General features: G+C 35.4%; 3 protein-coding genes across 3 annotated transcripts; 1 reads left to right on the top strand and 2 right to left on the bottom strand.

Moving 5' to 3' along the window:
- Window positions 1-65: 65 nt before the first annotated feature.
- Window positions 66-7055, bottom strand: LOC127934218 (conserved oligomeric Golgi complex subunit 8). Its single transcript, XM_052531455.1, has 5 exons — window positions 6721-7055; window positions 5591-5798; window positions 3946-4764; window positions 1559-1727; window positions 66-1467 (listed from the first exon to the last, which is right to left on the bottom strand). Exons 1-5 carry the CDS (start codon window positions 7053-7055, stop codon window positions 1127-1129), a joined length of 1872 nt encoding a protein of 623 aa, XP_052387415.1. The 3' UTR covers window positions 66-1126.
- Window positions 7056-7074: 19 nt separating this feature from the next.
- Window positions 7075-10197, top strand: LOC127934226 (60S ribosome subunit biogenesis protein NIP7 homolog). The gene is made up of 5 exons (XM_052531466.1): window positions 7075-7282; window positions 7591-7677; window positions 8290-8428; window positions 8863-9003; window positions 9652-10197. The coding sequence occupies exons 1-5, from the start codon at window positions 7227-7229 to the stop codon at window positions 9769-9771; spliced, it is 543 nt and encodes a 180-aa protein (XP_052387426.1). The 5' UTR covers window positions 7075-7226; the 3' UTR covers window positions 9772-10197.
- Window positions 10198-10706: 509 nt separating this feature from the next.
- On the bottom strand, window positions 10707-20595 carry LOC127934221 (palmitoyltransferase ZDHHC7). Its single transcript, XM_052531460.1, has 8 exons — window positions 20323-20595; window positions 18813-18889; window positions 16849-17142; window positions 16637-16761; window positions 15651-15747; window positions 14805-14886; window positions 14335-14465; window positions 10707-13691 (listed from the first exon to the last, which is right to left on the bottom strand). Exons 3-8 carry the CDS (start codon window positions 17134-17136, stop codon window positions 13515-13517), a joined length of 900 nt encoding a protein of 299 aa, XP_052387420.1. The 5' UTR covers window positions 17137-17142; window positions 18813-18889; window positions 20323-20595; the 3' UTR covers window positions 10707-13514.
- Between the last annotated feature and the right edge of the window lie 3483 nt (window positions 20596-24078).

Raw genomic sequence — 24078 nt, 5'->3', positions numbered from 1 at the left:
GAAAGTCATCTATTTTTGTTGGAAAAACAGAACACTTTTTATTCATTCTGATGAATATCAAAAAGAACAGGCCAATATTCTTTATCAATTTTAAGAAAATATTTCCCACAAAGCACCCCTAGAAAATATGTGCAAACAAATAACATACAACAGATCGAATATGTAATCAAATTAAAAATACATAGAGAGGCCACAAAGGTATATGAATGCGTTAGTCAAACTTAGAGATCTTTCAACTAAAAAATAAAAATAATTTACTCACCTTCAAGTTGTTCCAAACCTCTGTGGTTTTGTCTCTTCTGTTGAACACAAAAGAATATATTTTAAAGAATCTTGGTAAACAAACAGTTGGCGGTCGCCATTGAGTATATTCAATAGTGTGGGGAAAACACAAGACTTCAAAGGCTACTTGGTTTGGTTCCCAACATTCTTCATTCTTGTGTTCAAAAGAATAAAGAAACTTGCAGAGCTTTGGAACAAGTTGATGGTTTAATGTCTGTGCATTAGATAAACTGTGTCTGTAGAAGAAGGAAGAGCAAGCTTTTCTCAAAACTACATTTTTTGTTTTTCAGTGACATTTCACCAACTAATCGCCCGTGATTTTTAAATGCATGTGAAGTCTCAAGTTCTCAAATTCATTCAGGTGTTCTAGCAAAGAAACCACAGGTTTAGGTCATCACATTAACTATGAATATGTTCCTCTAACCTCAAACAGAACATTGATTTTCTTTTCATTTTGAACAGTATATCATGTCACCATATTTTTGTAAAATGTTTTGCTTAAAAGTTCCATCTTATTATTATTATTTTAACAAGATATAAACTCGAGTGGCATATAATATCTAATTCAAAAACATTCAGACATTTTAAGGGTGACAAGTGTCCCAATCCTTTTTGGGACCATTGTAATTCATGGAAAACGTGAGTCAAAGACATAATCTTTCCCACACTTAAATATATTATACCATTTTGAATTTCATCATACATTAACAACCAAAAAAAATTAAGTTGCAAATAAAAATGGAAGCCAAGCCCTGGTAAAAGTTTGTCCAGATGGTTATTTTTCTATAAAAACAAATCTTAATTGTTTAAAACTCCTAAAAATGCACACTGCATGTAGTGCTTTTTATTTCGAGAAGTCCTGTTGATCAAAGCTCATTTCAGTCTCTAGGCTCGGGTGGTTTAGATCTGTACTGACTGCTTCAGCAGAAATGTTCTGATGAGGATCAGATGCTGACACAGGCTCTTGGTGTTCAGAGACAGGGTTTTCTTCTTCAAGTGTTACAGGTTTGACTACAGTCGAGGGATCTGCTTCAGCTGTGGTCAGGCTGCTCAGATCAGTGCAGAGATCCAGGACAGAGGTCACAGGCTTCTTCTGGGGCAGAACAAACTCCAGCGGCTCCAGGACTGTGTTCACATCGATGCAGCCAAGACTACCATACTTATGAACCTGGGTTGGAGGGATGCCTACAATACAAATACAAGACAAACCTGCAAGTGGTGCCGTTTTATCTTTGCAATGTGACAAAAATGTCAATGTTATCCTGAGGATATTCACCTAGCATGAGAGCAAGCTGGGCTGGAGGGAAGAGAACTTGTAAACATCGGTTCAAGAAAGGCACCATGTCTTCAGCAAAGGCACTACAGAACTGTACAAATAACTCCCGTTCACGGCTACTGAAGGCAGATTCCTCGGCTCGATGGAAAACCAGGATCAGCTTGGTCACCTAAGAACAGAATAACATTTTGTAACATCAGAATATGTCAAAACAGGAGAATTATTGTTTAAGGAAGAAAAAAAGGATTTGTCTAAATCTCTTCCTTTCATTGCCATTCATTTGAATTAAGTCTATCTACACTACTATTTGAAAAAGATTAAATTACACAGATTGAATTCACAGATTAAAATCACACCAAGAAAACAATAAAGCTTTAAAAAAATATATATAATTCTAGAATGTGAGAAAATAGAAGTCCACATCACAATTATACCGATAACAACACAGGGGAATGGTATTGGAATATTATGGAAGCCTGTTTCAAACCCCCTAAATAAAAAAATTAAACAAGGACTTTTTATCTCACAATTCTGACTTTATAACTCACAAATGCTAGCTGATCTCACGCAATCCAGAAATCTGAGAAAAAAAAGTCAGAATTGTGAGATAAAAAAAGTCACAATTACCTGGTTACAGGGCCTGAATTTCGTTTTTTAAACTGGGGGGGAATTCCCCCGTTACTTGGGTCACATGGGGGGGATCTAAAGATTATGGGGGGGAGAATAACTTTTGATGCATCGGTCTAATTTAATCATGTTCATTTATTAATATCTACAGATTTGTATGCATGAAGTGCATTTCCAGTTCTCAAATCAGTAAAAAAAAAAAAAAAAAAAAAAAAACCTTTATACAAAATACATCATGCTCTTCAAATTGACATTAAGACCTCTGTTTAAACTAGGCCTATGCTATATATTATTCAGTTCAATTCTTTGCTTTTTTTTTTTTTTACTTTTGATATTGATATCGTAAATTGATATTAAGAACTCAGTTTAAACTATAAGTATTTATGTCTTTCATACATTTCAGTTCTATTTCAGTCTTTTTTTTCCATTTCCTTTTTTCATGTGACTTATTCTAAGTTTCTCAACTGTCTCCTCATCTTCATTTCTGTCCATTTGATGATGGCTCTGTTGAAGTCAAACTGCTCAAGGGAAGGCCCAAGCCCTGAAATGATCATTAGATTTGTGAGACTTGTATTATTCAGTGAATTTCTGAATTTAGTTTTGATCCTGTTTTGTGTGCTGAATCCACGTTCACACTACACACTCGCTACTGGTATGACCATGGCTGTCTGAATGAGTTTCTCCATTTCAGTGAAAACTTTTTTCTTTGGATCGTGATCTGCATCATCCGAACTTGTCTTTCGCTTCAGCCAACGGTCCATATTTAAACTACTACGCTAACCAAACAATTAATTGTCTGTGGCCGTGTTTGTGCGCGCGGGAAATATGCTGCCCATAATGAATAGAAAACAAGGGGAAACGCGCAGTCACATGCTCAAACAAGTGGAAAGCTCGGGCGCGCGCGCCGCAGTCTCATTTCCACAAGCGCTTGCACTCTCGTGGCGTCTGTCGTTGCCATGCAACCAACTGCGCTCTCCATGATGACAAGAAGGATCAGCAAAATATTAATTGATTTCTAGCCCTTGCCTTAACTTTATTACTAGATATATTTATAGATATATTTATGGAGATGAAAAATAATAAAGGCGCCCTTGTACAGCTATGATCAGCTGTTCGACCGAGCATTCAATGTTGTGACGCTGTAAGCTGATCAGTTGGTTCGTTGCTGCCGCGCTCTATCACTCGCACACCATAAAGAGCAAAATGTTTTTTAATGTTTCAGTTTAGTTATTACAACGACAATTTGGAAGCGGATAATTTCTTCACAAACAGCTCATTTTGACTCAAAATGTTAGAATGCTGCACCTACACTTGATAGTGTGAATAAGATCAGCGCAACGCAGACCGCTGCATTGACAGCGTGAAACATGGTCTGTCTACAGCAGCCAGGGCTCCGCCGTTTACTGTCTATGAGCTCAGCGCTGAGACAGAAAATGCCGGTCCAGCGCTGATTGAGGAATTAAATTCGAAAATAAAAGACAATTTGACTAGACGCATCTGTGAATTTATTTTTTAATCATTTGCTCTGAGATGAAGCAAATATATTTGTGCGGGAATTTCTCGCACTATAAATGCTAACCTTGCGGGAATGGTTTAAATTATGCGCAATCCCCGCATTCCCGCACCGAAATTCAAGCCCTGGGTTATATTTTTTATTCAGTGGCAGAAACAGGCCTCCATATTGCCTCAATGGTCACAAGAAAAAAAAAAAAAACAATACCTGTAGTATATATATTTCTAACATTTATGTAATTAATGACCTTAATAAGGGCTTCCTCAACACATCTGCTAACATCTTGTGCAAGTCCGATAGGGCAGCACAGTCGTAAGTCATTGAAGGCTGTCAGGACGTTATTGAGGAAGCAGGCTAGAGGTGGGAAATCCAGCAAGTTCATGGGGGGCTGCAGTGCGCCCGGCTGGGTGCTCGGGACTGCTGGAGGAATGGTGCTTCCAAGTACCGACGGCAGAGAAGTCAGCGTGTACAAGTTCATATCCTCTTGGAACTTGTCCACCGCTTCCTGAATAGCCTTCCGGAATGTGTCCATGGCAACCTGCTGAAATATGGGAGCGAGTTGGCCACGGAAATCCACCCCGACCCGGCTAAATGAAAGGCCGAAGTACATGCACTGACCGAGCAGAGAGTCCAAGCGGCTTCCCACGCCCCGCTGGAGGTCCCGATCGAGGGTCTCTAAAAACTGTGCCACCTGCTGCACCACCCAGCCGTGAAAGATGGCGCTCTCGTTCAACGCCTGACCACCAGGTGACAGCAACGGATCCTCGTCTGAAAATATGGCGCGATACTGGGTGATGATGTCGAAGAGATGCACGCGGCAGGTTTCGATGGTTTTGGTAATGTGGAAATAAGGGTCATCATCTGGGATGGCACCGAGAACAGATCGCAGCCAACTTCCACGAGCTTGCAGGAACTTTACGCGCAGCTCGGCTTCAGTGAAAACATCCATTCTGCGCAAGTATCCGATCACGCGCAGGCAAACCGGCAGCTGTGTGTTACTACGCAGCTGTTGAAGAAGTTGGTTCAGCATGAGCTGAGCAGACAGTCGAACCTCATGCACAATTCCCTAAAAACACAAACAATATTATATTATTTAGTATCAAATATTTGTTGTTTTTCAGACATGTTTACCATCCACCTTGTAAAAAAAGATAAGTCTTATCACCTACAAAAATAAGGCACAACAAAAGTAACCACATCTTCTGGAATTTAGGTTGTTATATTCATCATCTGCAATGTATATTCCAAAGCAACTTAAATAAATAACTGGAAAATGAATGACTAATCATGTTTTTTTTTTTTTTTTATTATAGCCTTTTACTAGATTTTTTTTTCTACTGTTACAGTTATTACTTAATATTTTTTTGCAGGTTTGGTCCTCCATACATGTGAGTAAAGTGCCATTTATTAAATTTTTAGGCTGGGCTTTAATTATAAATGTTTATAAAGAATGTAAATAATTAATATTTTAATTTCTGTCCTGAAGAGAGGTTTAAGTGATAGTTCACCCGAAACAGAACATTTTGTAAATTTTGTGATAATTTACTCGCCCTTGTTCCAAATCGCGATGTTTTTCTTTCTTCTGTTGGACACAAAATATTTTGAAGAATGTTAACCAATCAGTTATTTCTTTCCAAACTGTGGAAGTCAATGGCCACCGGCAACTATTTGGGTTACATTCTTCAGAATTTGCTCAACAGAAGAAAGAGACTCACACAGGTTTCGAGTAACTTTAATTATTACCAGTATTTTGCATTATTTCTGATTGTAAAATTAAAATCTGACTAACTCACCAATACCATTTTTTCTTTCAACAATGTATTGCAACTTATTGAACAGAAAATATGGTATTATGGTAATAGTGAAAAACTAATTTCTGGTCAGAACAGTACCTGAATGACAGGAAGTGATGAATGTTTTTTCTCCAGTCTCTTCACGTAAGCAGCAAGCTCCAGCGCCTCCTCATAGTATCCGTTACGCACACACGTGTCCATCAGCTGAGGGATCTCCAGAATCTCCAAGATCTCCGTGTGTCGATTCAGTGTCAGGCTGTTCATACGCCTGCTGACGCTGATCTCCTCTGCCTCCTTAATAAAACCTCTGCAAAGAAATGACAAAACAGAAACCACTTACTTACAGCATTTCTGAACATGTTTTAGAATGAATACTGCACTGTAATGTGTTTGCTTGGATTATGTTGAAATGCATTTTTTTTTACTCACTGGAGACCTTTTCTCTCATTTTTAAATACAGCTTTTCATCACCGGAATTAATTCCATTTTTAAAATATATTACAATAGAAAATAGTTACTTCAAATTGTAATAATATTACATAATTTTACTGTAAAATTGATCAAATAAATGCAGTCTTGCTGAACACTGGAGTGTTTTTTCAAAACTATTTATAAAATCTTACCAATCCCAAACAATTGTACAACAGTGTACATTAATATGAAAACAGATCAAACATGGGTATATTTTCTGACTATTTTAAAGTACATTATGATCTTTTAAGCACTGGGTTTAAATGTATGTTTTTTGAAGAAATAAATAATAAAATAAAGAATAAATTCAAAGTTATCACACTGTTACAAATCTGTCTAACGTTGTATCAAAATCAAAACATCCATCTGCAATTTGCAATACATTAATTAATGATCAATTAAAGGTTTATTAATAATAATAAGAATAAAAATAAGTTATAATAACAACTAATGTTGTCAATTCACGCATTTAACAAATAAATGAAAACGAATTCATCAAGATAAAAATAAAACAAATAACGGTACAACATCAAATCAAACTACCGTCTGCGGTTTTCCCGCGGAATTGGGCTAACGTTACTTTAACATGTTTTTCTCCTGGAGTGCGAATTTTACCAGAGGAACCCTGTCAAAAAAACAACAACTATATTTTAACCCCCCTGGAAGGAGATTTGTTTTTACAGGGGGAGCCCCGACGAAACGTGAATTTGTTGTAAAAACCTGTCTGTCCGTCAATCGTTTCTTCGCGAAGCACTGACCTGCATCTCTCGGTGAAGCTGGGGAGTTTGTGCAGTAGTTTAGAGAGGCAGTTTTTCACCGTGCTGAAGTCGGTGTAGATGTGCTGCGTGCAGTCCGCGGTCCTGATGAACGTCTTGTAGTTGGTGAAGGCCAGTTCCCGGGTCTGCTGCAGGATCTGCGCCCGCTCCTCCGCCAGACGCTCGGGCTCCCGGTTCAACTCCTCCACACCGCACGAGCTCAGCTGCGACAAATACGCCGCGAAATCCGGGTTCGCGCTCCAGTTCTCCGGAAAGCTGTCTTTGAAAATCGAGGCCAGGATACTCTCATCTTCCACGTCTACGCCTACGGCAGCCATGACCGAAAGTGTTGATTCAGAAGCAAACCTTATGACAAACTCTGCTAGTTAAACGGCACAACGTCACTTGTGTGCGACGGACGGACCTAGCCCGCGTGGCTCGTGCCCTGCGAGAGCTGCTGCTGTGTATGTTTGAGTTTCTTTAGCAAGAATATAATTATTATTTTCATCATGCGTCCGTTAACAGACGAAGAAACCAAAACAATGTTTGAGAAACTCTCTAAATAGTAAGTGACATGTCTCGGTAAGACTCAATTATTAAACATAAGCTAAACTATTCTAACTTACTCTCTTAAGATGTATAGTTTATTTATTTAAGTAATTTATTGTTATATATTGTATAGTATTAGGAAACAGTGTTGTATGGCTTTTATTAAATTATTTTATGATATTATTTTTTACAGTTATTTGTATTGTATTTGCAAATATTTACATCGATATGATTTGCATGTACATAAGACATTATTCAAAATTATGATTTAAAGCATGTTTTAGTTCCAGTTGCATTAAGTGCGCCCAATTTTTGTGTTTTTAGCATTGGGGAGAATATCAAACTTCTTATTGATCGTCCTGATGGGACTTACTGTTTCAGACTTCATAATGATAGAGTATATTATATGAGGTAAGGTCGTTTGCTATTTTTGTTATTTAATATTCATAATAATTGTGTCATTAAATATGGTCTCATAAACCTCTCCTGTGGAAGTAATATATTTATTTATAGACACTTTTTGTCTCTTTTTCTTTTGGCTTCTTGTGCAACTTAAAAGAATAAAATAAAAAAGGCAAACATTTCGAAAAGATGTAATTTTGTAAAAAAAAAAAAATATATATATATATATATATATATATATATATATATATGTATGCATTTTTTTTATTTTTGCCTACAATACATTTTTTAATCACTTTAGCAGAAGCTTTGTGGACCATTGTTTTTTTAAAATCATGACATAAATTCATTCAAGTCTCCTTGGACACAATCAAGTCCAAACTTTTGTTTAAACAGTTGATATTTTGGACATAGAAAAAAGTTTTGTTTTAATTGCATGTACCTGTTACAAATTAAGTAATCAACAATTAGGAGTACAGTATAGATGACCTTAAAGTAAACAGACGATGACGAATAACACTAAAAAGCTGCTTTCGTTCAGTCTTTAATGTAACGCTAATGTAAATATGAATTTGGAATAAATTGCAACTTAATCTTGTTTTGTCATCTTTTCAATTTTAGTGATAAAATCTTGAAGTTGGCTACAAATATCTCCCGAGACAAACTGGTATCTGTTGGCACGTGCTTCGGAAAGTTCACGAAAACACAGAAGTTTCGTCTGCACATCACCGCTCTCGATTTCCTCGCGCCATATGCTAAGGTACATGTTCATTCTGATTATGTATTTTCCAACACTATCATTGTTATTTACCTGTTTACTGGTGTGAAGCTGCTTTGGAATGATCTGTATTGTGTAGAGTGCTATAGAGAAATAAATGTGACTTGATTATATTTATTTATAGAAGCTTTTTGGCTCTTTTTCTTTTGGCTTCTTGTGCGACTCAAAAAAAAAAAAAAGCAATAATATCGAAAAGATTTCATTTTGTACAAAAAAAACAAAACATGTAGGCATGATTTATATTTGTCTTCAATACACTTTTTAACTATTTTAGCAAAAGCCTTTAGATCAGTGTTTTTTAAAATCATGACATAAATTAATTCAAGTCTTCTTGGACACAATCAAGTATGTCCAAAGTTTTGACCGGCTATGTGAATATAGTATATCATATTTGATAATGTAACGTGCCACTGTAGTTTAAGGTGTGGGTGAAGCCGGGATCAGAGCAGTCATTCCTGTACGGAAACCACATCATGAAGTCCGGCCTGGGGAGAATCACAGAAAACACAGCACAGTACCAAGGAGTGGTGGTCTTTTCGATGGCAGATGTACCGCTGGTGAGACATTTTTGTTAAAAATCCTCAAGGTGGAACAACAGTTGTCATGTTAAATAAATAGATCACGCAAAAAAACAAAAATCTGGAAATGCATTCCCTTTCAGGCTATCCAAGATGTAGAAGAGTTTGTTTGTTCATCAGAACAGATTTGCAGAAATGTAGCATTCCATCATTTGCCCAGCAATGGATCCTCTGCAGTGAATGGGTGCCGTCAGAATGAGAGTCTAATCAGCTGATAAAAACATCACAATAATCCACAAGTTATCCACACCAGTCCAGCAGTTAACTTTTTGGGAAGAGGAAAGCTGTGTGTTTGTAATACAAACATTTAAATAAATAAAAATATTACAAATACGCAGCTTTACACTTCACTTGATGGGACTGGAGTGGTGTGGATTATTGTAATGTTTTTATCAGCTGTTTGGTCTCTCATTCTGACGGCACCCATTCACTGCAGAGGATCCATTGCTGAGCAAGTGATGGAATGATACATTTCTGCAAATCTGTGCTGATGAACAAACACGTCTCTACATCTTGTATGGCCTGAGGGCGAGTACATTTTAGCAAATTCAGTTTTTTTATGTGAACCGTTTCTTAAAGTATTCAGTGACCTTGAATGGTGCTCTCACAATCGTCATGTCTTTTCAGGGCTTTGGAGTGGCAGCGAAGACCACACAGGAGTGTCGGAAGGTCGACCCCATGTCCATCGTGGTTTTCCATCAGGCTGATATCGGCGAGTACATCAGAAGTGAAGACACTCTCACATAAGACGATATAATATCTCCAGTGCTCATGGACTGTTCATTACATGATTGGATGTTCGCAACTTTGCATTCTTTTGGACAGTTTTCAGTGTTTAAACAATATTTGTTATGTGACTTTCCATTGATCATTTCTGTATCAAAAAAATAAACTTCAACGTTTTTTTTTTTTCATGAACTATTTTCATCTGATTTTAAAATGATACATGGCAGCTGGGTAATGTCAAACCAAACAGGATACAAAACTAGATAAAACCAGACCAATCTTACATAAACTAGAAAAGGATTATGTTAAAAAGTACACTAACTTGCTAAACAGGGTTCACGCACCTTTTGACCAATTAAAAAAAAATTCCCAGTGTGTCAACTTGTTACTGTGAAAGAAATAACACTGTACAATTTATTGCCAATGAAATAAATTATTTTCGAATTACACAGCTTGGTGTCCATTTTTAACTATAACATTTTATACAAATAGAAATGTTTTCTTATGAATACATTTTTTAAAGAATTTTCTTTTTTTTTTATAAATTATATATTTTTTTCAGTAAGGATGCATTCAATTCAAAATGATAAGAACAAACATTTCTTACATGTTACAAAATATTTATATTTCAAATAAAAGCTGCTCTTTTGAACATTGTATTAATCAAAGAATATTAAGTAGCATTTTAGTAAATGTTTCTTGAGTGCGAAATCAGCATATTAGAATGATTTCTGAAGGATCGTGTGACAGACACTGAAGTAATGATGCTGAAAATTCAGTTTTACACCACAGGAATAAATGACTTTTAAAAATATATTCACATAGAAAACAGGTCTTATAAATTGTAATATTTCACAATACAGCTCTATTATTATAATACTATATTTTGTTCAAATAAATGTAAATCTTTGGTGAGCATAAGAAAAAAAAAAGCAGGTTCACACTTTAGATTTCAATAGCTTTTAAATCTAATGACTTTATTATGTAAAAGAACTTTACATAAGAAAGAACATAACTTCATAACACCTGAAAGTATCAGAGCAATATTTGTCACCATTTATAACAGACATAATTTCATCATCTCTGTGGCTGTACACCCGATTTCCAACATTTCCAAGTTCAGACACCACTGAAACGAGCTCAAAGCTTGAAATCTTCAGAACTCTAAACGTCTAATGTGGGGGAAAGGTGGAAGTTGGAGACAACGTTTCCAGATTTTGTTGATACTATCAGACTGAATCTATCAGAACCACCAAGAAATAATTCTTCTGAGGTTAATGAAGGTCATTTAAGAGCAAACATCCCTCTTTAAAGTCAGTTTACAGTCAGGTATCATCTAAAATCACTTAAACATGTTTTAAAAATAGAGTTGAGGTCAGGCAAATACTGTTGCAGTTGTAATAATAGTAGAGAATGCAAAACTCGCTAATTATTCTAATGCAAAGAAAACAGTACCATTTCTACCCAATTAACACAAGGTATAAAATGCATGAGATACACTCTTAGTGATGTGCTGATAAGAAACAAGTCCTCTCATATCAAATCAAAACATGAGCTTCTGCATATTGTACATATTCCCTTCACAGAAAATGAATAACTCGTAGACTTTAGAAAGACTCGAAATGCTTCTTTACAGTAAAAATAAGCGACACCAAGCCATTCTAGTTCAATGTGAGCATTGTTCTGAGAAGGGAATGTGTAAAACAAAGTTGCATTGCAAAATGAGAGTCGTTACATTAACAACGAATAACAAAAATTGGCATAAACTCATTTAAACATAAATAAAATGCTGGAATTACTAATGGCAGAGTAACATAAATCTCACAAGTTCTTGTAGTTTTACTTGATCTATAATCATTTATCGAATAATCTAATGTTAGTCTTTTGTGCTAAAATGCAGTTGGCTTCATCTTTTACACTGGACTTCTTGAATGGCTGTGATACCAGAACCAAAGCATCAATACATAATCAAATATTGTAAACTTAATATCCGAGAGCATTAACACACATCTGTTCTGCTTGGTAAATGGAGTGGTTTTCTAAGCCTCTTAAAATCCTTTTAGTGCTGTGATATAATGTACTTTTTGTTGCTTTTTAAAATATATTCTTAAAGTAAAAACGCGTTCATATCATACAGCAAGGCGATCTCACTAAGCCAGTCAAGAACAGATCCAGGACATATTTTCACACACACACAAAAAAAAAAAAAAAAAAAGTCTATACTTAGGAACATAAGGATTTATGGCATTGTAAATTATCATTTAAGTTTAAAAAAAATAATGGATTGATTGATAATTTTTATATTTGATATCCGACAATATTTCATAATTAATCAGCAAGAATAAACCAGGAGTGAATGAAATTCACTTTTTATATAAATCAACTTTTAAATAAAATAATTTTGGCGTCAAATATGTTCTTGACGGATTTTGTGAGATTCCCTTGAAAAGCACAGCAACACACACATCGCGTCGTTCCTGACAAACAAGTTCCAGCGTTATATGATGAAAATATTCTCCAAAAGGAAAACTTAGTGGTCACCATGAAGCGATTCTCTAAGCTAAAGGTAAAAGTGAAGAAGACGATGAAACCCGATTTAACGATAAACACAGTATAAAACACAAAGTGATAGAATTGTGCAGCATTCGTCCACGTCAGCTCATTTTACCGCCGTGTGTTAAAATTGTACTCTACACGTTTATTAGAGTTCCTGGCTCAGCCGTGGGCCTACATACATTAATAATGTGTGCTGTAATGTGATTTGTCTTTATTTCTCTCACAAAACAGCTTAAGGTCATTGTGAGAATTATATATATATATATTCACACGTCCATTCAAGCTCTTTGTGGGATTGGCATTCATTTGAAGACAGAATGAGGCTATTATTATCTCTACAATACATGAAGATGAGACTGACTTTATCATTTAGGTTATGCACTAAAGCCGCAAACACTTAACCTCTAAAACAGCCAATCTCACAAGGAAATGTCCAGTTCGTGTTTCAAAACCAAATCAAATCAAAAGAAAAAAACTATTAATTATATTTTAAATAACAAAAAAAATAAGATTTTCTTGTGCATTATTGTACGTATAATCGAGCAACTTAAATTATCAGTGTAGTGTGAAAAAAAGTCACTAAAATTAAATTGAGTACAAATGATGTATAAATACTTAACATTTTAAATAATAGATTATCTATTTTTATTTGCATTACAATAATGCAAATAAAGCATTTCCTTTCAACATAAATAAAATAGTATTAGGCAATATAGTGCAATATAATTTCTTATTTTCTCATTTTGATTTTGATGTGATATCGGACCTCCTGGACATTTCCTGAAAGCTTCTGTGAGATTCACCAAAGAAACTTTTTTTAGTTTTTTTCTGGCAAAAACACATTCCTTTGCAAATTGCAGTTTGGTTTATGATCTATTTCTTTAAACAACCGTTATTTTTGTCACGTGGTAGCTCTAAATGCTATTTCTTCAGGCTGGATAACGGATATCGACGCCTTTCAAATGTTCTGCAAATTTCCAAACAACAAAAATAAATGAATGTTCATGAAGACAATATGAGCATAACAAATATGATCCGCCTTACGAGGTAATAATATGTGAGACGTAGCCTCATTGTTCCAGGGGCGGCATCAGTTATTTAACAGGTTTTCACCGTAGTACCTCCGAATCTGCTTCAGCATTAAAGGAAGGAGTCCTAGGTCCTATGTGAGGGGGGTAATAGGCATGAAGGCAGACAGCATTCTGCGCTCAGACTGAGAACTCGGCCCCGTTCTTCCGGGCACGAACCATCAGAACCTGAAGACGGAGTCCAGCAAAAGGGTTGAACCAGAGCAGAGAGGGCGGCCCGCCGAAAACACCCTTCATCCCCTCCCATCGCACCCGCCGCTCCCACGTGGGCTTCTCGTTCTTTAATCGCTCGATTTCCTGTGCGAGAGATGAAAAGTTAAGGCTAGTACACTCAGCCTATTGTTACAGAACAAATGAAGCAAATATCTTCTTTTCAGTATTCAATAATATCTTATTTTTGTATGATTAATATTATAAAAAAATAAATATTAATATTTTATTAGATATATATATTAATATAAATAAATTAGAACTTTTTTTACTTAGTTCTGAGAAAAAATAGAGTAAATTGAAAATATATATTTTTTACAGCTTTATTTTATATTTAGATTTATATAATAAAAATAAAATAAATACATATATTTTTATATACATATATATTGATATAAATAATTTAGAACTCAAATGAAGTGAATTTGAGAATGTGGAATACAATGCAAATCTTCTTTTTACTGCTTTATACATAAAATATTTATGATTCAAATATTGAAAATGAAAATATTTTTATTTTACTGCTTTATTATACATCATTAAAATAGTTGTAATTGTTATGATTAATACAATTAAAATAAAATATTTTTATACATACAAATAAAATTTATTAATATAAATAATTCTGCAGGTTATAATACAATGCATGGCTGTAAAAGTTCAGGTCCATCAGAAGTAAAGCTAGTAACCAGGTCAGAGTACTTCTAGAGGTGTGTGTACGTCGACTTACAGTCTCATCATTACAGATGGAGTGAATCTGAGTGCCGAACATGACAGCAGTGAAGGTGAGAAACAGCAGCGCTTCCAGACACAGGAAAATCATCAGCAAGACCGCCACAGGTGGAGAGAAATCACTACACTCTGCAGAACAGACGAGATGACGCTGTCAAAACCAATGCTGGACATCAAATTCTCAAGTGCTTTGTGTAAAGCATAAAAGAACAGCAAAAAAGGCCAATTCTAAACATGAGAACAGTAATAAATGACAAGAGAGAGGGAGGAGGTTGGGGCACAGTAAGCACATTAATTTAGAAAGTGTCATCACAATGTGTTTTCTTAAGGCAAACGTTGCTTATCAGCAAAAGAAGCTACAATGACACACAAATTGAATGTCAATACATTGCTCTTGACTTCTTATGACATGATAGTCTCTGTGCTTCAGTAATGAAGTAATGCCAATCTCAAATGTCTATTACCCACCATTCCACTGGACTTTGACACAGGTGAAGAAGTGGAAACCGCTGAGACACAGTGCATGCAATGAAATAGAGGCTATGTACATCTGAGAAGAAGTGAAGAAAAAACACACTGGAGTTAAATATTATTCAAAAATAAATGTCAAATGCTTTTGTCATGCTTTAAAATACTGGTTCCTTATGATGAAAACCTCAAAATGTTGTAGGCCACTGATTAAGGGCAAGTGTAAATGATAGCATTACTAATTTATTATTAGTAATGATCACAATAACACTTGTTTCTGTCAAGTAATAGCTTATACATATACTTTTTTTTTGACTGAATTAATTGTCAAAGTAGTAACAGCCAAATAATTGACTATATACCGTATTTTTCGGACTATAAGTCGCATCAGTCCAAAAATACGTCATGACGAGGAAAAACATAGATAAGTAGCACTGGATTATAAATCATGTTTATTTATAACCAAGAACCAAGAGAAAACATTACTGTCTCCAGCCGCCAGAGGGCGCTCTATGCTGCTCAGTGTAGTCTACAGGAGCACTCAGCAGCATAGAGCGCCCTCTGGCGGCTGGAGACGGTAATGTTTTCTCTTGGTTCATGTCAAATTAATTTTGATAAATAAGTCGCACCTGACTATAAGTTGCAGGACCAGCCAAACTATGATTAAAAAGTGCGACTTCCAGTCCCGAAAATACGGTAAACTAAAAATTGCAGTCGAGAAATAGAACTGATTTATAGTAATGTGCTCAAGTTCTCATGCAAACAGATGTTAAGAGTCATAAGAAGGTTAGCAATTCCAGCATAAAATGTTGTAAGACAAGCGAAAGCAGTCTCAGACACACTCACAGTGAAGAGCACAAAGAATCGCTGATTGTTCTCGCCCACACAGTTGTTGACCCAAGGACAGTGGTGATCCATCTTCTTGATGCATCTCTTACAGATACTACAACAAACAAAACAGGAGAAAAGACCATGCCATTTATGAAACAAGACGAGAAATGCCTAGAAGTCACTGATGCTTGGTCTTCATCTGAAGGGATAAATTCCCTCCTTTGTCAACTATACACTACTAGATTTATTATTATTCTTTTTTTTACAGAATAATACTTTTATTCATCAAAGAGGCAGTAAATTGATCAGAAGTGACAGCACAGACATTTAAAATGTTACAAAAGATTTCTATTTCAGTTAAATGCTGCTCTTTTGAACTTTCTATTAATCAAAGAATCCTGAAAAAAAGGATCACAGTTTCAACGGTTACAACAGTTTTCAAAATGTATAATAATATCAAACAAGTCTTGAGGAAATCAGCATATTAGAATGATTTCTGAAGGATCATGTGAAACTGAAGACTGGAGTAATGATGCTGAAAATACAGCTTTGCATCACAGGAATAAAATACATTTTATAATCACTTGAAATCGCAAAACCATTTCATAATTCTAATGTACTTTTAAGATCACACTTAGTTCTAACAACCCACGTTTACATATACATTTGTATTTATCAATATGTGTTACATATCAATGTGGTATTTAGTAAATTGACAGGGACCATTTTCCTACTAGTACTGTATCGTTTTGCACATTGAATGAATAATAAACCATTCATTCAATGTGCAAAACGATACAGCAGTAGTAGGAAAATCCTGTAAAAGTGCACTGTAAGTCGCTTTGGATAAAAGCATCTGCTAAATGAATAAATTAAAAAGGGTGGAAAAAACATTTTTTGTGCAAGAAACCTGGTCTGACATTTTAAATTGCAACAAACGTTGCATATAAAAACACTTTCAGCAAAGGCTTTGCCAGCCATTAATCAGATGATGGTCTTACCTGCAATGGTGCGCCCTCTCTGGTTTAATGCTGCAGCATTTGGGACACTTGTAGATGACCTCTCCTGGCTTCAGCTGCAGACTCTCCATGTATTCTTTAGTGGCGTTACCTTTAGGAACAGCTCCCTGGTAAAAACAGTACACTTCACATCAATAACACCCATCACAAAGCCTTCATAAGCACATTGAACCGAAATAACGGTCCTTTCTTACCGGATCCGTCAGCATGGTTCGAAGGTGCGACGTCAGTGCCAGCACAGCCAGGAAGTTAAACGCCACACCGTTGATGAGAGAGTACCAGAAGCTTTTGGAGGGGAGCAGCATGACAAAGTTCACCACGAATCCTGCGTACATCACAAGAAACCAGGTCATGAAGGCGCACACCATCCCGCAGCTGTCCTGGATGAACCAGATACGGCTGGCTGCCACCTCATCCTCGCCTCCGCTGAGCAGCGGCTGGTGCTGCTCCACATCCCTCAACCGGTGTCCTGAAGACTGCATTCTCACCTGCAGAGAGAGAGAGAGAGAGGGTGAGCAGGACGAGCAAGACTCCCATTGTCCAGACAGACATAACACTGACTCACATGCCAGTCTATACTGGTACTTTAAGCATTGGAAAGCAATACATGGCATGAAACAACAGTGAATAAAAACTGGCATAGAAACTATAAATCACTCGGACATTGCTCATAAATCTCAACATTACAAATGGCAAGTAACTCAAATCAAACGTGTCATTTTGAGGTAAATAACTCCCGTACCCCTATAATCTTTGTTTTATTTACAACTTTGAGTAGCAACTCCAACATCATGGGTTTGATTTCCAGGGAATGCATGTTTTTACAGTGCTATGGACAAGAATGATACCTCAAATTGTGTGGCTTGTTTTGGAGAGGTGTGTTATTACTTTTATAAATGACTAAATATACATTTTTGGGGGGAAATTTAAAAAATGGGTTCAAAAATCCCTAAACCTTCCATAAAGAAAATACTTTAGCCATATCTATAAATCAAAATAGCAAAGGCACTCTTTGTATTGTGTAAGTAAACAGCCCTATTTAATATTTGGAATTAGATTAATTTTTGTATTTTCTATTTCCATAAGTGTTTTTCTCATTTTTATATATTTATATATTTATATATATATATATATATATATATATATATATATATATATATATATATATATATTTATCATTATTTTAGTATGTCAAGTTTAACTACTTCTCGAATCTTCATCAAATTACAGATGAACCACTGATGTCGCATGGGCTATTTTAACGATGTTCTTACTACCTTTCTGGGCCTGGGGGTGTTTCAGTTGCATTGCTGTCTATGGAGGGTCAGAAAGCTCTTGGACTTCACCAAAAATATCTTCATTTATGTTCTGAAGATGAATGAAGGTCTAACGGGTTTGGAACGTCATGAGAGTGAATTATTAATGACAGAATTTACATTTTTGGGTGAGCTATCCCTTTAAGTAATTTTTTTTTTCATGGTTTTAGTTAACTATAGTAACCCTGTATCGGAATGATTTCTGAAGGATCATGTGACACTGAAAGACTGGAGTAATGATGCTGAAAACTCAGATTTGCTTCACAGGAATCGATTACATTTTAAAATTTCACAGCCTAAGTGAGCAAGAGAGACTTCTTCCGAAACATTTACTAACTTACTAAACTAACTAACCCTAAACTTTTGAATAGCAAACTTTTAATCAAGCATTTGCTTCTATCTAAATAATATAATAACACACTAAATATTTTAAATTCCCAAAATCCAACCCCCGAGAAACTACATAAATACAGTGAAAGTGGAAATCAGTTTCAGTGAGCCAGCTTCGAAATGAAGCTCTCTTATAGTGCTGTGGTAACCAGTTTCTATCACTGGAACGTCACTGAAACAAGGCTTGGGCTGAAACTTAGCATCTCATTTACATAAATACTTTTGAGATGCAAATCGCTTACAAAACAAAAGGCCAAACAGCCTAAAAGAGAGACGCGAATGGTCAGTGCAAAAAATGACAATCTACACTCATTCTGATGCAGAAAACAGACTGAAAAAGACTGAGATTCTTTACAGTAGAGGCTCACCTGCGTGCTTTTGCTTTTCTGACAAACTGAAGTTTAATATAGAGCGAGGGGTTTGTTTAAGTGATGCTTTTCTCAGTGACTCACCACACAGAGTGTCCCTCACAATGACATCCTCTCGAACCCTGTCGGGTTTGAACTCAAAGGCATCTACAGTCTGGACCCTGTAGAGGACACACACAGAAACAGAGAATCATAGGATAAGCGATTATAACCCGCGGCAAGACAGGAAAGTGTGTCAGTAAGCGGGGCAATGCAGAAGGAGCCTTATTTTCAGCCTTACACAAAACTAGCTATCATCTCTTTATTTTACAAAGTTAAATCCGAACCCTAAAACAACACACATACACACACTATATATCATAGTTAAATAGAATTATTTTATAGTAATTATAAAATACTATATAGTATTTTAATTATAGAAGTAAATTATAGAATTATTTTATAGAATTGTTTTAAAATAATTATGTATTATTTAATTATTATTTTAAATATAATTATTTATTATTATTATTATTGTTGTTATTATTTTAAACGCCCTTATTGTATAGTGTATTGTATAGTTGTATTTTATATTTGATCTAGATTTTTTGGCTCTACTGTTAATGTTATCTCTATGCACAGGGGGTCTGAGAGTAACGCAATTTCAATTCTCTGTATGCATGTATTGTACATGTGAAAGAATTGACAATAAAGCAGACTTGACTTGAGAATAATGGTCTAATTATATTTTCTCATCTAATAATTTCGGATCGTTTCTTGCAAATAACTTTCTACGGATATGTTAATTTCAATATTGCCTCAAACATAACGTCAGTTTGTTTTGTTTAGTGACTTTTAACACCGGGTTATGCAATGTCTCACACTTATAATTTGAAAAACATTGCGTTTAACCCAGTGTCATGAAATATATGTAGTGCTCAGACTGAATCAGAGCTGTAAATAATACAAGGGTGAGTAAATGAAGGTTTTAAGTCCTTAAAAAGGAAAGCTACTTTGAGAAGATGCTTATTTAAGATTTATAAACCTCAGTTTCATGTCCCACCTCTTCGACAGATCAGATAATGCTGTGGTTTATTTTCTAAACAGCTAAAACCACAAGTTTCTCTCAGTCAGCTGCAACTAAATCAAAAAAAGAGTCACGTTTAAAAGACCAACGCATTCAAAAATATTGGAGTAACGTTACATACAGACAAAAACTCTCTCATTCACGTACAAACAAACAACTGAAGTGTCACTGGCCTGTTATTAGAAAATGTGTTTAAATCTTAGATTTATAAAAAATAATAATCAGGCACACTCACATTCTGACTATTTGTTGTTATTTTGTTAACTTCCATAGCATCATTCCAACACAGACATATTTGTTTACTTCTATAAGATTGATCTCGCGTCGCATCCTTCATCTAATTCTTCAGTTTTATGATTACATTTTCAGCCCGCCTTCATCAGAACTGCTATTAGCAGTCAAGCCTTTAATTATTCTTATGGTCTCGTTATAAACACATTTAAATCGGCTGATAAATCGCAGCCGTACAAACATCATATTGATTCACTTGACTCTTCATCGGAATACAAAGCTTTGTCTTTCGCTTACCGCCTCCAAAATGAGATTATATCCACCAGTTGTGATTCTCAGACGAGCGATGGGAAGATAGAAACAGATAATTTCATTTCTCGAGCTGTTTAAAGGGTTTCATGGGTTAGAAATAATGATGAGGGTCACACACACTTCCGGGGTCCAGTGCGATCATATCTGCTGCTTCTGCTGTCTGATGAGTGACAGGCCCGAGCACACGCCGCCTCACATCTGACCCCTGCCGGCGGATCCGTAGCGCTGCAGCGCGCTGGGAGCCTCCTGATTTAATAAGGACCTCCAGGCTCCAGGGAGGTCTCAGGTGCCCTCTGCTCACTTTCTGTCTCAGCGGTAATTCTAGGATCTTTCTTTTAAAGAGAAGAGCCTCAAAGGGGAAAAATGTGCAGAATGACAAATTAATATCATGCATTGAAACGTGGATTCATGCATGTTCCTTTCTTGCCAAGTAACTGTCATTTACAACTGCATGAACGTATCAGCGATTAATAAATAGCAAACTATTATTTCAGTATGGCATTTCATGAGATACAGGCCAAATCGGTCAAATCATTAAACAGTTTATATTGTTTTTTTATTATTATTTTGTCCTTTTTTTAAAGTCCAGCACTGGTTGGAAATGAATACATACAATTACAAAGTACACAAACCAAATGATATAGATCCAAATCCATTGCATATGTAAAATGTGTAAATGTTTTCATTATAGATACTGCTAAACTTTACTGATACGCGAACACAGTCATTCAAATGTCCAAAATAAATAACACTTATAGTCTGAAAAATTAGACAGTTGTGCAAAAATGTTATCTTATATATTTGCCTTGTTTCTCCACTGGGTGGCGCTACAGATCTCCATCATCTCACACACCTTGCCTACAGTACCAACTGTTCTGCCTATCATCTTTTATAGAAAGAATATAGTTATTTGTCAAAATGGAAAGTCATTGAACGGATAAAAACACCCAGGAACACCCACTTTAAAATGTTGTGTAATTGTAAATAATGACATCCCTGACTCGTTCGATAGCTTTTCAAAGATCATCTTAAATCGTAATGAATCATAACCTCAAGACATCATGCACATGCAGTGATTATGATGCTTTGTGATATTTCACCTTCACGTATTTTATCATGTCTTGATGCTTTTAATGCTTCACCAGGCTTATCACTAATGTCACAACTATGAATATTTCCCTTAACCATTTCCTGGTAAACCATTTCCTGTTTCACCCCTGAATTGTGCGGCCCAACAGTTATCCTCTTTCACACCAAAAACACACAAATAAATAAATAAGTAAAAGTCAACGGCTACACACTGGCAGAACCCTAAAGCAGATTAAAGGCTGAAGCGTGCGAGCATTTCCCAGACTGCATCTCTGCTCAGGAACACGCAGGCTGCGTTTGACAAAAGTGTCTGTGTGAGCAACAGCTGGCTTTAACACAACATCATCCACAGTGCATTTCAAATCAGAAACAGAGCTCATCCGGCTCACAGACATGCACCCACTGAAAACACACCATGATATGATCATCATATATTAGCAATATCACTCTGGGATTTATGTAAAAGATTATGTTAATCATATCAATATAATATTTTATAAAATGTAAATTCCAGGTCCATTCCAGGTCATAATTCTGCCTAAATTCAAACATGATAGTTTTTGTATGTATATATAAAATTTTGCAATGTGAAAATAATGTTGATCTGAAAATGAAAATGAAAATGATCTGATCAAAGGTAATTTTCAGGTTTTAAAGATTTAATTTACTACTTAAAAATCTTGTGAAGTGTGAAATTAACACCTCGTCATAATTCTCTTTGTCGTTCTTTTGCTTCATGCCACTTGTAGCATGCAAAGTGCATTGAAGTGATAATGATTTAGTCACCTGGCCAAACTGAAGCAGCAGTGAGCAGTGAGTGCTTTGGCTCATAATGACTCAGATGGCAGGTGGCTGCGCTGCAACAGTCTGCACAAAACATCTTTAACTAAGCCTGAATTATTAAACATGCTACTAATGCCCCAAGCCCCTCTGCATTAAAACCTGGGTCTCAGAAAAAAAAAAGAGTCAGAGCTAATTCTTTTTTAAAAGCCTTTCAGATATGGCCTCTGTGGACAAAGTGAATTCTCTGTGCACAAAACTGCATGCAGAAACAAAAGTGCACAAGCCTGCTTTTTCTTTCATGCAATGAGATGCTTTCCATTTTTGCTGTAAGTAATAAGAGTGACAGGTCTTGAGTAATATGACACTTACATTATGTTTCCCTCTGAATTAATTTATACACATTTTTACCCAAAAGCCTTCAAACAACAATATTAAAACATGTAAATGAACACTTTCTGATGTGATTAAATCAGTGTTCTCGCTGACTTTAAGAATGTTAAGATAAGCTCTTTTTCTGTGAGCTTTACAAACCTTTACAGTGTGCTTTAGTCAGATGTGAAGATACGGTAATATTCAGTGTTTGTCTTTTAGAAATGGTTTCTTTTTCTGTGACATCATGGCTGGAGCAATAACATACAATACAAACTATATGACCTTGTGACCTTTATAGTCACACTGAAAGCAACAATGGATAATTTACCTCAGATCGGAAACATGAACAGTTAGTATGACTATGAACTTCAAGTGTATTTCATTACAAAAATTGCATCAGTCAGTATGTTTACATATATATATATAATGGTTAAAATATTTTAATATTCAAAAATAAAAAATTAGGTTTTCTATTCCAAAGTCAGAATTGTGAGATATAAATTCAATTCTGAGAGTGTAAATTGTAAGTGTGACCTTTTTTAGTATGTGGTGGAAACGGGTGTGTTTCATCTGGTGTGGACAAACATCGTCTCTCATGGTCATGGTTCATAATGCATTGGCATCAAGGTAATCTGTGAGAGACTATCAGCAGATTTATGTTAAAAGAATGAGTTACAGAATGAATATAAGGGGGTATGTAGAGGGGATGTGCAAACAGGCAGGAAGGGTTAACTATAGATTGAAAAGCAAATGAGATTTTCCTTGGGTTTAATATCCATGATGAGGCTATAAAACAATCAGATATGGCACTAGTATGGATATGTCAAATAATGGTTACTCCAAATCAGATATTGCGTGTAGGACTCTGCCTGGAAATACGCAGTCTGTGAATCTCTGGAGTGCAGTATTAATAATTCAATAAAGAAGGCAAGCACTCATTTTTCCCATTCTTTTCATCTGGCTGGTGTGCCGTTTTATTTTTTCTTCATATCCGGCCGAAAATACACTCATCTCTTTTTAATGCAAAATCTCCAAAAAGAAATCTAAATATTCACTGCAGCCTATGTGAATGTCCAGACAAAGAAACTTGGAACAGAATATTAATATCAGCCATGATTTTTAATATCCACTTTTTGGTCAATACATCAGTGCAGTGCTACGAGTTCACACCAATGTGATAAAAAACAAACAAGCAAACAAACAAAAAAAAAAACCAGCCAAATATTGTGTAAACTTTTCTTCTTTTATGTGTATTTCCAAGATGCTTATGTTGCATAATAAATTATATTTTTAAAAACATTTTATAATATTATACGCATATTAAAATATATATAAATAAATAAATATATATATATATATATATATATATATATATATATATATATATATATATATATAATTTCATTGAACTTTATTTTTGAGTAATTTCAACCACACAAATCCAATGTTGTGTTTGCATATCATTATGAACTTCAATGTACTTGATTAATCTTTGTA

This window comes from Carassius gibelio, chromosome A18, assembly GCF_023724105.1.
Source record: "Carassius gibelio isolate Cgi1373 ecotype wild population from Czech Republic chromosome A18, carGib1.2-hapl.c, whole genome shotgun sequence".
NCBI lineage: Eukaryota > Metazoa > Chordata > Actinopteri > Cypriniformes > Cyprinidae > Carassius > Carassius gibelio.
Note: the sequence above shows the minus strand (reverse complement) of the source record. Positions and strands in the feature narration are given on the sequence as shown.

Bases quoted from the DNA above. Each gene is read 5' to 3' on its own strand.
- LOC127934226 (XM_052531466.1), top strand. From the start codon at position 7,227: ATGCGTCCGTTAACAGACGAAGAAACCAAAACAATGTTTGAGAAACTC. The intron at 7,283-7,590 runs GTAAGTGACATG...TTGTGTTTTTAG, and splicing joins TTTGAGAAACTCTCTAAATA to CATTGGGGAGAATATCAAAC. The intron at 9,004-9,651 runs GTGAGACATTTT...ATGTCTTTTCAG, and splicing joins CGATGGCAGATGTACCGCTG to GGCTTTGGAGTGGCAGCGAA.
- LOC127934221 (XM_052531460.1), bottom strand. From the start codon at position 17,136: ATGCAGTCTTCAGGACACCGGTTGAGGGATGTGGAGCAGCACCAGCCG. The intron at 15,748-16,636 runs GTAAGACCATCA...TGTTTGTTGTAG, and splicing joins GAGAGGGCGCACCATTGCAG to TATCTGTAAGAGATGCATCA. The intron at 14,887-15,650 runs GTGAGTGTGTCT...ACTTCTTCTCAG, and splicing joins GATTCTTTGTGCTCTTCACT to ATGTACATAGCCTCTATTTC.
- LOC127934218 (XM_052531455.1), bottom strand. From the start codon at position 7,055: ATGGCTGCCGTAGGCGTAGACGTGGAAGATGAGAGTATCCTGGCCTCG. The intron at 4,765-5,590 runs GTACTGTTCTGA...TTGTGTTTTTAG, and splicing joins CATCACTTCCTGTCATTCAG to GGAATTGTGCATGAGGTTCG. The intron at 1,468-1,558 runs GTGAATATCCTC...TTTGTATTGTAG, and splicing joins CCAGCTTGCTCTCATGCTAG to GCATCCCTCCAACCCAGGTT.